The 13831-nt window shown below is 40.0% G+C and overlaps 1 protein-coding gene across 1 annotated transcript in view; it reads right to left on the minus strand.

Annotated features, from left to right (window-relative positions):
- MTPN (myotrophin) overlaps positions 1–4129 on the minus strand; it is a 52517-nt gene extending 48388 nt beyond the window's left edge. The window contains exon 1 of the mRNA XM_066262370.1: positions 3797–4129. Coding sequence (XP_066118467.1) covers positions 3797–3868 — 72 coding nt within the window. The 5' untranslated portion in view covers positions 3869–4129. The remainder of the gene's footprint in view (positions 1–3796) is intronic.
- Positions 4130–13831: the final 9702 nt, after the last annotated feature.

The following is a 13831-nucleotide window of genomic DNA, read 5'->3' on the forward strand; positions in this document are numbered from 1 at the left end:
TAATTTCTCTCAGTTCAATTTCCTCATCCTCAAAATGGGAATACTATTATTTACACTGAAATGCTGTTGTCAAAAGCAAATGAAAACTTAGGTTAAAATCTTGCACAGTGCTTTATGGTACCTGGCAGTGTAAGTCATCCTGTCAATAGTAATCATCATTATATAACTAATGAAGTACGTTGTAACTGTAGCTAAGTTACAAATAAAAAGCATCTCACTTTGAACATACACTTTTAATGTGTGAAATTCCTTGGTACTATACTGGAGATACAAAGATGAAAGAGAATACAGCATCTAACCCCCAAAGGCTCAGAGCCTAATTAAAAACAGACATGTAAACAAAATCACAGCAATTTGATGAGTAAAACACTAAAAGAAGCAGGGTACCATCTGAAGTCAAAATGTTTTTCTGGAAGGTGGTATTTGGCTAAAAGGACCAACAGGGCTCACCAGGCTGGGGGCCCGGGGCTGAGGTGAACAGACTTGGTTAAGGGGATGACAGCATACATACAGACAAACGACTAAGAAACAGCATAGTATGGCAGGGTCTGGGGTTGGGTGCTGCTTGTAAAGAGGAGAGTTCAGAAAGGCAGGCACAGGCCAGATCACAATGGCCAAGTGTGACAAACCACAGGGGAGTTGCCCATTTAAAAAATAATAACGGGAATCACATAAGTATTTTGAGGGAGTGAAGTAGGTTGGATGAAAAGGATAACATGCTCAGATTCACATTATGGAGAGGTCATTCCAGCTAAAATGGGCAAGGTGACCAGGAAGGAGGGGAAAATGATAGTCAAGAAAAATACAGTTCAGGCAAGAAAATAGTAGCAATTCAGAATGGAGAGTAAAGGAGTGAATGAGAGAGAGTAAATAGGTAGTCTTGATAACAATTTGGGGAAAACCCCCAATTTCTTGTTTGGGCAAATAGTTGGGTCATGATGCCATTAGTCAAAATGGAGACAACAGAAATAATTTTTTAGAACAAAATGGGAGCTCAATTTGGAAATTTATCTGAACAAAGCCAACCATTCTGGAGCTCAAGTGAGGGCTGGATTAATCCCAATGGGAGAAACTAACATAAAGGCAAAAGTGGAAGATGAAGGCAAGAACAGTCACTCAGAGGATGCATACAGATTGAAAATGGAGCTACGATAGCTGCTTATGAATATCTTACTTGCTGGCTTTCACTTCTTTTCCAACTGCACAAACCGAATTTTGTGTAGGATATTACTTATAATTTGCATACTACTTTAAAAGTATGTAAGCTTTTTCTCCATAGATCTGCTAAATATAGATGCTTAAGTTTCCTGATTTTGTCTCCAAATTCTTTACCATCATGGCAGGCCTAGCAAAGTTCCTGGGACCTGAAAGGTACCCAATAAATTAACTAAATATAGTTTGTAGGTCAGTCAAAACCAACAACTTACGCTTATCCATACTTCAGATTCCTGTATAAAAGTCAAAAGCAGGCAGAAAAGTACAATTATTGATTTTTTAAAAAACATTAATTAAAAAAGGAAGACTACTAAAAACACTTCCCTTATGTTAACATTGAGAGATCTTCATAGGAGAACAGAGGAAAATATGTTAACGACTCTAACCCCTTAGGAGGAAAACTGGAAATTCCAATTTTTAAAATATACTTTCTCTGCACATACTCTAAATGCATATACATAAACTCAGGAGATGGTAACAAGGGTTCATAAACTGGTGCATGAAAAAGGTGAATCCATGAATTCACGTCAGGGAAGATGGTTGTTGAGAAGAAACTATGTTATACGGACCTGAGAGGGAACAGGCACAGTAAAGGACCTCGGTGAGTAAAAATTGGAGGACTAGCTTTTGGCTGTTTCGGTTTTTTTTGTTATTTTTCACTAATAAAGCAAAAAATATTTTTAAATGATTCAAGTTACTCAGTAAAAACCAAGAAAGGAAAAAGCTCAATGATCTGCTCTTAGGACATTACAGCCCAACCTTTTTGGATAAAAAAGTTCTCAATACAGTACTTTCTTTTACTTTACTTTCAATGTCTATCGTTCCTTCTGTGCACATCCTTTTTGTTAATGAGAGTAGGCAAAATGGTAGTAGTAGAAAAATGCCAAAATCAAACATAATGACCTTATTTAAAAACTAACTGAAAATAAATTAATCCATTGTTCTTGACATATTTTTTCATAAATGTGTTTGTGTGATTGATGACTCTGTACAATTTATCTGTGTGCAGATGTGGACCTTGGGAATAGCCTACTAGAAATCTTGGTATCATATGCTTTGCAACCACATTTTAGATTGTGAGCGACTGCATGGAGCAGTTAAAGAGTCTAAGTTTAGTTCTGGCTTCATCATTTTTTATCCCTAACTTTAGATTTTTTTGTAAGTCTCTTGCATCTCAGTCCTCTTATCTGCAAAATGGAACTAATAAAAGGGCATCACAAGGCTCACAAAGCTGATGTGTCAGGAAGACGCTACATAAATTGTGTTATTTTTTGTAACTGTAAGCTCAGTACTCATCAACTTTTCATGTTTCAAGGTTGCACAGGAGCAGAAAAACAAAAGCCCACTCACTTCTGAAATACTGTGGTGTTTCAACAATGGAATGAGTACCATGGATTGAAGTGTTCCAAGTAATTTCTTCCCTTGAATCTTATTACACACAATCCTTCAAGTTTTTAAGGAACTCTTGCTTTTGGTTACTTGCTTCCTAACCCAGATCTCTGAAGCAAAAACAGTACCATGTTAGTGGTCATACCCTCTCTAAAGAACTAAAATCTAGTTCTTCACACTTTTAGGTAAGCAAGATGCCTCCATGGTTACGTCATAAAATTACACATCTGCTTCAGATTTCTTTTTAGATTATCATCATATCAAAACCACATGTAAGTTCTCTCCTAATTAACAAAAGCACAATTTTAGGGTCCGAAGGCAGGCAAGCTTGGAATTTTACCAGTCTACCACAATGTGGATTGTTTTATATATAGTTAGAGTTTCCTTTTGGAGTTCACTTTTGAAGATTAGCCATCTTCATCACGATTTTACCCTCAAACATACCGTGACTCAACTGCATCACTACTTATAACACGTGTAAGTATTTCAGATGGAATCACAGACCAAGATGGAGTAACCCAAGTTAACACGCTTGTTTGAAAACTACATGGATACCATAAACACTCCCAGATGCTTACAACCTTCCCCCTTTAAGTAAATCTGCATTTGTGGTAGAGAGGGGAGAAGAAAAGGCCACACCCAGGTTAAGACTCCGCAGTGAAGTGATATAGCAAGTTTCATAATTTTAACCATTGCTATTTTGGGTCCTCTCTTTTCACGGTCAATGAGTACATTAAATTCACTAACGGAGCCCACAGTTAAAACAACAACAAAGTTCTTCTGATTCTAATCATTTAGGTCACTTCAGTCATAAGTAGGTTCAAGATGGAGAATGATTTTCATTCAAAGAAAGATGTTAAGTATGTAACTCTGGCTTAGAAGAGGGCCGAACTCAAATGAACCGATCTCAGAAGTGAGGCCAAAAGGGTCGGTTACTTTGCCTCCCCTCCCCCAAGGGATCTGGCAGCAGCCACACAGCAGGTACCTGACACAGACAACGGGGACCCTGTTACATGGACCCTCCCTTCAGTTCAGACGCCCCCTGACTCCCCTCGGTCCACAGCGCCACCTCCACCAGGATGTCTTCCCTTCCCCCACCCCAAACCACCTGCCCAGCTCCCATCCAAGTCCGCAGCCTCCTCTCCATCCTACTCCCCACTCTCGCCTACTCCACTCCACTCGGCCCGCTTACCTTGGCCACGTAGTCCTTCACCTCATCCAAGTCCCCGTTTTTCAGGGCCCACATGAACTCCTTGTCGCACATCACTGCAGCGGGGCGGGCCGGGCAGCAGACGAGGAGGCGGTGGCGGTGGGAGCAAGCGGACACTGCCGGGCGAGAGGGTGCGCCGAGCTGGGGAGGAGAAGACGAGAAGGCGGGGGAGGCTGCCAGGCGGGCGAGGCAGTTGGCCGCAGTGACTGTTGGGGCGGGAGAAAGTTCTTTTGCAGCTACCGGGCCCAACTGAGCAGGTTCCGCCTAGCCGAGGAGAAGCAGCAGCACTTGAACTTCCGGTTCACTCCCCACTAGGACCCTCCCCCAACTTCCTCTTCCTCTTCCCCTCGGTGAGCTCCCGGACCCGCCCTGAGGGGACGTAGCGGAGCAACAGGGCGTGTGCGCAGGCGCACTGGCTAGGCTAACTAGGCTGGCATGCCACTGGGTGGAAGGGGAGGAGTGGGTGGGACCCAAGGCCAGGGAACTGGGGTCAGAGAACTGGCAGCTCAAGGAGCGAGGGAAGGGAGAATAAAAGGAATTTCAGATGAGATCAGGACGTTTCTGCACACCATAAATGGGGGAAAAACCGTGCACAAAAAAACCCCAAGAGCCGTCCAAAGGCATCTTGCTCACCTAAAAGTGTCCCTGTGATCTGAATTCCTTCTCTTTCCTTTCCCTCCCTTTCTTGGGCTCCTAAGACTGCTACAATATAGGGTTTTGGGTTTTTTTTTTTTCTGTCTTTTGTAAAGATAACGTGACCAATCGTCCTCCTTTAGGGGGACAGTCCTTTTGTAAGTTCTGTCCTCCCTGAAAAGTGTCCTCCTACATGTCCTCCTTTTTGATAATGGAAAACTGATCTGTAAATGTCAGTATCCAATCAATGCAGAGTTGATCCATTGCCTGTGGTGTGACCTATTTTTATCTAAATGAGTACTTTTTTCTTACAATTATTAAAAATTAATAGGCATGTAAGCATAATTACAATATAAAATATTACAAATGTTTTATGCATTTATCATATTATAGTATATTATTGTTGCAATGAATAAAATGTTTCTTTTATTTACAATATTGTTTTCTTCCATTTATTTTTGTCCTCCTTTTTATTGTAAAAAAGTTGATCACCTTAGTAAAGATGAAACTAATTCCAACATTCAAGGAACTCTTCAATACTTATGACAACAATGTGAATTTACTGTGTTAATACTATGTATAATTTCTGTAGAGGGAAAAGCTTTGTGTGTTGGGAAAAGTTTCTATTCATCTCCCTCACAATCAATGTGCCCAGGACTGAGTCTTGAGCTTGATGCTTTAGGGCAGTGGTCTCTAACCCCCAGGCCATGGACCGATACTGGTCCAATCCGTAGAGAAAGAATAAATAACTTACATTATTTCTGTTTTATTTATATTTAAGTCTGAATGATGTTTTATTTTTTTAAAATGACCAGATTCCCTCTGTTACATCTGTCTAAGACTCACTCTTGACGCTTGTCTCGGTCACGTGATACATTTATCCGTCCCACCCTAAAGGCTGGTCGGTAAAAATATTTTCTGACATTTCCGGTCCGTGGCCCAAAAAAGGTTGGGGACCACTGCTTTAGGGCACAGCAAATCTCACTGGCCTGTACAGTGGCATTTAAAATTTTTTGTGTTCATTTGTTTTTAAGGGTTTGAAGCTTTGGGCTTCTCTCCTAGAATTTGTTTCTAATACCTTAAGGCACAGGTGCCAGGTGAATTGTGCCTCAACCCTAATGATCAGACAAGCATACCTGAGCACAGAGAGAGCCAATTAAAACTCCTAGTAGAACTACTATATATAGATAAAGTCTATAACTTAGCACACATTAAACAAACCAAGCTACTTTACTATGCTCATTGCCACATAGTGTAAGGGTTCAGAACACAGACTCTGGAACCAGATTGCTTAGTTTTGAATAGAGGACTCAACCCTTACTAATTTTGTCACCCTGGGCAAACTGACTTCGAAGAACTCATCATAAGTATGTTCAGTTTTCCATATAAAAAGGGGATAACAATAGTGTTCAATAAATGTAATTTGGGGGGCTACCATCTAGAAATAGCAACTAGAGATGGATTTGAAATCACAACAAAGTCTCTAAACATTTAACAGCAACATGAATTATTGTTATTTGGTTCAGTTTACTTTAGGGCCATCAGAAATATAACTGTATACCTAACAATGACCCACTTCTGGAAACAAGTCTGAAGGAGGAATTTGTTACTCCAAACCCAGAGTCTCCATCTCTCCTCCAATTCCCACTCACCTGTGTGATCTTTGAGTCACATCACACTGATGGCCCTTAATTTATAGCTCTAGCCCAGACTTCTATATGACCCATTCTCATATTTAACTTCTTACACATTTGGATATCTCAAATTTAACATATCCATGATAGGGTTAAGTCTTCTAGATTCTTAACCTACAACTGCTCACAAAAATGAGGGGATACTTACAAATGAATATGAAGCAATGAAAAAAAGAAGCATTTGATTTTTTTTATTAAACAAGAACATCAGAAAAGCAAATGACAAGTCAAAGAAAGTTGTTTGATTATGCAAATGAGATGCAAAACCAACTTTTATTTCATTGGTGAAAATGCACTACACCAGGCATGGCCAACATATGGCCTGTAGGCCGGATCCAGCCCACGTAATGAGTTTATGCGGCCCGCGATTAAATTTTTAATATTCTCTGCACAATGCACTGTGGAAATGAAATAAGTGGTACTTTTAAATTGTAATACATAAACTACGATATCTTCAGTAATCTTCAGCTCAACTTATATTTGTGAACAAACTTTTTCTTTAATGAATCTAAATAAAAGTACAAGATCAAGATGGAATGATTTACATTTGGAGGCTGTGTTAAGAATAGCTACTACAAGTATAGAGCCAGCTATTAAAAAAATAATAGGCAATGCAAAGCGCCTCAACACATCACATTAGTTTTTTTGTTAATTTGTTGTACTAAATTACTTACATTTATTCATAAACAAATTACACAATAAAATTTTGTTTACTTAAATGAATCGTTTTTGTATTTAACATTTTTTAATTTTAATATTTTATTCGGCCCATGAAAAAAGTTTTCTTTCTAATCTGGACCCGGGCAAAAACTGTTGGCCACGCCTGCACTATACAAGAGGCTGAAAGTACTGGAGTATCTGCACATTCCCTGATCTTGAAAGTGCACTTTGAAATATCCCCTAATTTTTGTGAGCAGTATAATTGTCCCTTGGACTTCCCTGTCTCTGTGAAAGACACCACCAGTCACCCCCTCACTACAACCAAAACATGGTGACAAAGATTCTCTCCTTAACCAAACTCTAGCTAAGCTTCTCTGAACCCTCTTCTCAACGAGGCCTCAACCTCGGTCTATCAAGACTTGAACAAACACTAATGTAGTTCCTAACAGCTCAAGACCACATTCCTAAGAAGGCCCTCGTCCATCCCTCCCTAAAGTTCCTACTTGAGAAAACTCAAAGCTGCCATTTTTTTCTTCATTTGTTCCAGCCAACCCCTGAGGACAGGGCAGGACTTCTGTCTCCCAGTCTCTGTGGGAGGGTAGAGTCCTAACTTTGATAATTGCCAGTTAGCCCACACAGGTGGCCTATACTTACTAACCATTTACAACTTTTCATTTCCCTGACTCTTCCTGTTCCCTCATTTTCCCTTTAAAACACCCAATCACCTCTGGATAAATTAAAGTTGAGTTCAGATCACAGTGGACACTCTTCCCGTCTGTAGTAGTAGTTTTTACTCATGAGAGCTTGTGTTTGGCCTGACCAGGCAGTGGTGCAGTGAATGAGCATTGGCTTGGGACACAGAGAACCCAGCTTGAGCATGGAATCATAAACATGAGCCCAAAGGTTGCTGGCTTGAGCAAGGGGTCACTGGCTCGGCTGGAGTCCCCTGGTCAAGGCATATATGAGAAAGCAATCAGTGAACAACTAAGGTGCCACAACAAGGAATTGATTCTTCTCATCTCTCTCCGTATCTGTTCCTCTGTCCCTCTCGCTTAAAAAAAAAAAAAAAAAAGGCTAGTGTCTGGCTTTATCTTTGACAATGGGAGTCATAAATAACTCCTACTATTCCCTTTTATTCAATACACCACAAAGGTCCTTCAAAATATATCTATATTGTTCATTTCTTGCCATCTCTCTCCCTCTTTCTCCCTCTCTCCCTCTCTCTCTCTCTCTTTCTCTCTCTGTCTCTCTGTCTCTGTCTCTCTTTCTCTCTCTCTCTCTCTTTCTCTCTCTCTCACACACACACATACACACACACACAAACACATACACAGCCCTTCCTGGCCCCATCATGTCTACACTGCTGTAACAGCCTCCTAGCTGGTCTTTCCATTTTTACTCTTACCCTTTTCCAAATCATTCCCCACATAGACAGAACTAATTTTTTAAAACATAAATCAAATATGTACTTCTTGTCCTTAGACCTTTCAATGGCTTCCTGTTGCATTGAGGATAAAATCCTATTCATCTCTCTTCTCTCTCTCTGTCTCTTTTCTCTAAAATGAAGAAATAAAAATAATTTAAAAAAAAAAAGCCTGACCTGTGGTGGCACAGTATATCAAACATTGACGTGGAATGCTGAGGTCACCGGTTCAAAACCCTGGGCTTGCCCGGTCAAGGCACATATGAGAGTTGATGCTTCCTGTTCCTCCCCTCCCCTTTCTCTCTTTCTCTGTCTCTGTCTTTCTTCTCTAAAATGAGGAAATAAAAATAATTAAAAAAAATCCTGTTCATCTATTATGGCTCTTGGGGCCCTCTATGATCTGACGCTGATGGTCTCTCTTATCTTGATGACATGCTCCTTTCATCTATTTTGCTTCTTTGGTTCCTGTAATTCTCATCTTCTGCCAGTTTCAGGAAAAACCAAGCTCCTCCTACCCTAGGGCCATTATGCTTGTTGTTTCCTGTCTAAAATGTTCTTTTCATTCTTGCTCACTCCTTCTGACCTTTGAGGATTCAATATAAATGTTACCTCTGAGAGACTTCCCAAACAACCCACTTTAAGTGGGTCTCTCAATTACTTCTACCATATTACCCAGTTTTATTTCCCCCTTATCACAAATATTTTCATTTGCCTATTTTGTTAGATATTCATGGTGTTCCAGAATTGTTTCCTTTTTGTCTGCCATCTTGGGCACAAGAGAGAATTGGTCTTCCTGGCTTCCTTATGGTTGAACAATGCCATGTAACTAATTTTGGCCTATTAGTTATGAGCAGAAGTAATATGAGTCACATTAGTTACGAGCAGAAGTAATGTGAGTCAATGAAAGACCCTTCTGAGCTCTTTAATCTCTCTGTTATAGCAACCAGCAACTTTCAATACAGTGGCTACAGTCAGTCTGGGTTCCTGAGAAACTGGAATGAGTGGCACTTCCCTGCCATCCTATAATGGGTGTGTAGTAAAATAATAATTTAACTTTTGCTGTTTCAAGCCACTGCGTTTGGGTGGTTATTCCTATAGCAACACTGAGCCAATCTGGACTGATACAGAAATTTTTGTTACTAGAACAAACCCCTTAATTATGTAAGAAAATTTACCCCTCCACTAACTCAAGAAATATTTATTCAGCACTGACTATGAGCCAGTATAGTAGTAAATATTGGGCATATAATCTACAGCAAGATAGACAAGATTCTGGTCTTCATTGAGCCTACTTTCTAAGGCAAGAGGCTTACAATAAATAGGTACTTTGTTCAGGATGGGCTACTCTGAACAAAATATTTATATATTCTGCAATAATGCACAACTCCTCAAATCATAGCGGCTTAAAACAAAATTGATGTTACCTGTTTATTGTGGGTTGCAGGGGATTTTCCTTCTCATCGTTACTTAGGAACCCAGGCTGAGGGTTGCCATTATATTTCTTGGGAAAAGTACATTGGAGAAACTCACAATAGCAATTATATGTTTAAATGTTCCCTAATGTTCACAACTCATTGGCTGTAATTAGTCACATGGCCCAACCTTGCCACTCACTGGGAGCCCAGAAAGTGCCCCAAAGGGTGAAGCATGAGCAGGTAAAACTAGTGACTACCACCTTCAGCCCTTTTGATCATTAGATATTAGGTGTACCTTTCTTCCCAAATGCAAAATATATGCATACTCTTTTCCAGGGAAATAACCGTAAAAAGTTCAGGGCACATACAAGAATCAACCAATGAATGCATAAATAAGTGCAACAACAAATCAGTCTTTCACTCTCTCTCTCTCCTTTCCTCACTCTATAAAGTCAATAAATAAAAGTTTTTTTTAAAAAATAAAGAATATGAGTTTACAAGAAATAATTAATTTAATAACTACTAATTCAGTAGCCCGACACTGCTTTAGGATCGAGAAGAGAACAGTAACTAAAATAAGATCTCTGTTCTCATGGAGATAAATTTTCTAGTGGGAGAGACACATAATAAATAAGTAAATTAAGATAATTTTGGTAGTATTTAGTGCTATGAAGAAACTAAAGCAGGGTGTTATTTTAGTGAATGTTGTTGGGAGAGGAGCAACAAAGGCAGCCTTTTTGTGTTTTTGTTTGTTTGTTTGTTTTAGGTGAGAGGAGGGGAGAGATAGTGAGGAAGATTCTTGCATGTACCTGGACCAGTATCCACCCAGCAACCCCATCTGGGACTGATGCTCAAGTACCAAGCTATTTTTAGCACCTGAGGCCATCGTGCTCTGATGGAGCTATCCTCAGTGCCTGGAGCTATGCTTGAACCAATCAAGCCACTGAAAGGCAGCCTCTTTGAAAGAAGAATATTTGAGTTGAGACTTGAATGAGGAGTGAGCCACTCAGCCTTCTGCAGGGAGAGCGTTCTAGGCAGAAAGAACAGCAATTGCAAAGGTCAGGGCAGGTATATAGGCTTCGTAGAACCAGGAATTGAGTGGGCTCAGATAGTAGCAATGTGGACGTGTAAAGTCAGAGCTAGTCCTGACAATGATGTAGACTTGCAGAGTGTGTTGTAGGAATTTTCTTGGGAGAGAAGAAAGTGTGACCTACAGAATAGTACTGACAAACTTTAAATTTGGTCAGAACAATGCAGTAGTCAACTGGCATTGACATCACACAGAAAGTCTCCATGAGTATGAAATTCAATTTCCCATTTCTCTTGCCTCTCTCAAGTTCTTATTCAGGTCATATGCCTCATGCAGATTCATGAACAGCTAAGATCCTTATAGTTAACAATTTCAGCATGAGGTTTTACGCAACTCTGTTCATCATGTCCTGATTAAACCCTCTACAATGAATGCAGAGTATCAGCACTGAGTTTCAGGTAGCACATGCTGATGAGTCAGAGAGCAATGATAGAGGAGGACCAGAGTCCGAAAGGCAGCCTACAGGCTATGTTGTTCTGGTATGGGTATGGGGGAGGGGTGGCCATGAATCTGGGTAGACACAACATTTGAGCTGGGCACACAACTGGATCGAGTCTGGTTCTAGAACTCCCAGGGGACTTCTGTTTCAAAACATTTAGGTTCATTTTAGAATGGGAGTAGGTTAAGCTTAAACAGCCTCATCAGTGGAAGGTGAACAGCATCAGGAAGCAGGAAATTACCGTATAGCTCTGATCCTTCAGAAACTTTCATTCAAGGATTGGGTCGTGTTGGCAGCCACAGACTCAGAGGTTGGCTGGCCTAGCAGAGGGGTGATGAGCCATTTGGAGAATTAACTTGACCTTGGACAAGATGAGTTAACTTGATCACACAGGGATGTTTAGTTCAGTGATAAGGGGGGATCCTGACTTATTGCAGATGCTAATTTGTAAGCACTTACTCTACTAAAAAGTTTGAATTTCCTCTGTGTTCTGAATTACATGTCATGTTTTAGATTTAATAATTAAAGCTGATGTATCATTATAGCCTTGATTATGGAAACAAATGTATTGTTTAGACAAAATACTATCAGTTGAAAAGTATGCTCTTTCCTCCCCTTTTATTAATCCACACCTCTGTGGATTCCCATGCCAGACATTACTCACCTTTGGCAGTAACTGAGAATTTTAGGTTGCATCCTTGGGTTGAAATAAATAGAGTCTGAAGTGTTAACCGTGCAATCTTAAACCTGTAAGAGAAAAGGCAAATGTCACACTGTCACAAGGGGCAGTGATTGCTGAAATGGACCCTTAGGGAACTATACCAGCCTGGATAGATGAAGAGACTGACTTTGCTTGCAAAGTCTGCCACATTGACTTGAGTTGGTAATACCACTAAAGACTTCTTAAAAAAGGAAGAGCCAAAATCTCACTGGACTAGTAAATAACAACCTGCCTTCAAGAGCAGGAATTGGTAAGCTGCCAGTGCTGATGACGATCACAACATGGAGACAGTATCAAATCTGATCATGTGCATCAGGCATCACTTCCAAAAACATGCTTCTAGCTGGAGGGGAATGGAATTTTGATTCAATAGTCACACATCCACGTGTTTGCATTTATAACATTCCCAACTCTAATCATTCTGCAATGTCCTCCTTCATATATACTTACTAAAGAATATATATAGTGAAGAAACTGTATTTTATGGAATTGAAAGGTAGGCTACTAGGAAATATAGACAGAGAGTGTATGTGTATAACTGGGTAATTAATACCTGTAATTCACTTTGTTGTGAATAGACTCACTCATTCCACAGACTCTAAAGTTGTGTCTGTTGACTCTGGGTTATAACTCAGGGAAGTAGTAAAGGGAGAGGAGACAAGCATGTCTCCATGACTTGATTCTCTCTCTCTCTCTCTCTCTCTCTCTCTCTCTCTTAATCAAGTGAGATGCAGGGAGGCAGAGAGACAGACTCCTGCATGCGCCCCTACCAGGATTCATCTGGCAACACCCGTCTTGGGCTGATGCTCTGCCTATCTGGGGCTACTGCTCCATTGCTTGGCAACTGAGCTATTTTAGTGCCTAAGGTAATGCCACTGAGCCATCATCAGTGCCCAGGGCCAAGTTATTCCTTAGAGCCATAGCTGCAGGAGGGGATAAGGGGAAGGGTGGGTAGTTCGGAAAAGCAGATGGTCACTTCTCCTGTGTGCCCTGACTGGGAATTGAACCCAGGTCTTCTACATGCTGGGCTGATGCTCTACCACTGAGGCAACTGGCCAGGGCCAGACCTGCTTCTCAAAAAGTTCTGTGCTTCAACAGTCAACTCATTAATACCTTCCAATGCTCAAAGCCAAAGGGCAGTAATTGTCCTTTACCACGCTCATTTCTTTAGAACTGTTCTTATGTTTTGTGGTTGCTTTCCCATCCAATGCTGTAGAACTGAGGCAATGGGGAACTCAGTTTCTTTGGGAAAGCTTCAAATGCTTAGCTCCTGCCATGACTTTATGAATAATTGGTTTCAACATTGCAAGGTCATCCAAGATAGGTGAAAAGACTGGGATTACTTCTGCTAACTTTAAGAAAATTGACTAAAGGAAAAAGAGGACAGTAATTCACACTTTCATGAGCTATGTTTTCATAAAACATAAACTAGCCATGTCATCAATAAAAAAATAAGTCTTATAACTTATTTTTTGAAGGTTAACAAAAATATCACATATTAATGTGTGCCATGCTTTGATATTTATTTTCTATGGCTTGAATTCTATTTCTATTTTAAAGATTAGAGATTTTAAAGACTATAGTTTATTCTTTCTTTTATTTATTTGATGCTATTTTTTTCAACCACAAGTTATAAAACTTCTTATGAGAAAACATGGAATTTTAGAATTCATTTTATTTTCTATCCCTAGGCACCATAGAGTAAAACTCCTGAACCATTTGTATTTTTTTTCTGCTAAATTTGGGGAGAGTCCATTTGCAGTGTACCCCCCTTCTCTGCTCTTTATAACATGTGACTTTGTTGATTCACTATCTATATGGATAGGAGCCTGCATAATAAAAATGCATGTTATAAATATAATGATTTTGTTGCTAAAAGAAAATGCTTAACTGGTATGAGGTATGACATCCTTATCAGGGAGGCTTGTACGTATTAACCATA

This window comes from Saccopteryx bilineata, chromosome 2, assembly GCF_036850765.1.
Source record: "Saccopteryx bilineata isolate mSacBil1 chromosome 2, mSacBil1_pri_phased_curated, whole genome shotgun sequence".
In the NCBI taxonomy this organism is placed as follows: Eukaryota; Metazoa; Chordata; class Mammalia; order Chiroptera; family Emballonuridae; genus Saccopteryx; species Saccopteryx bilineata.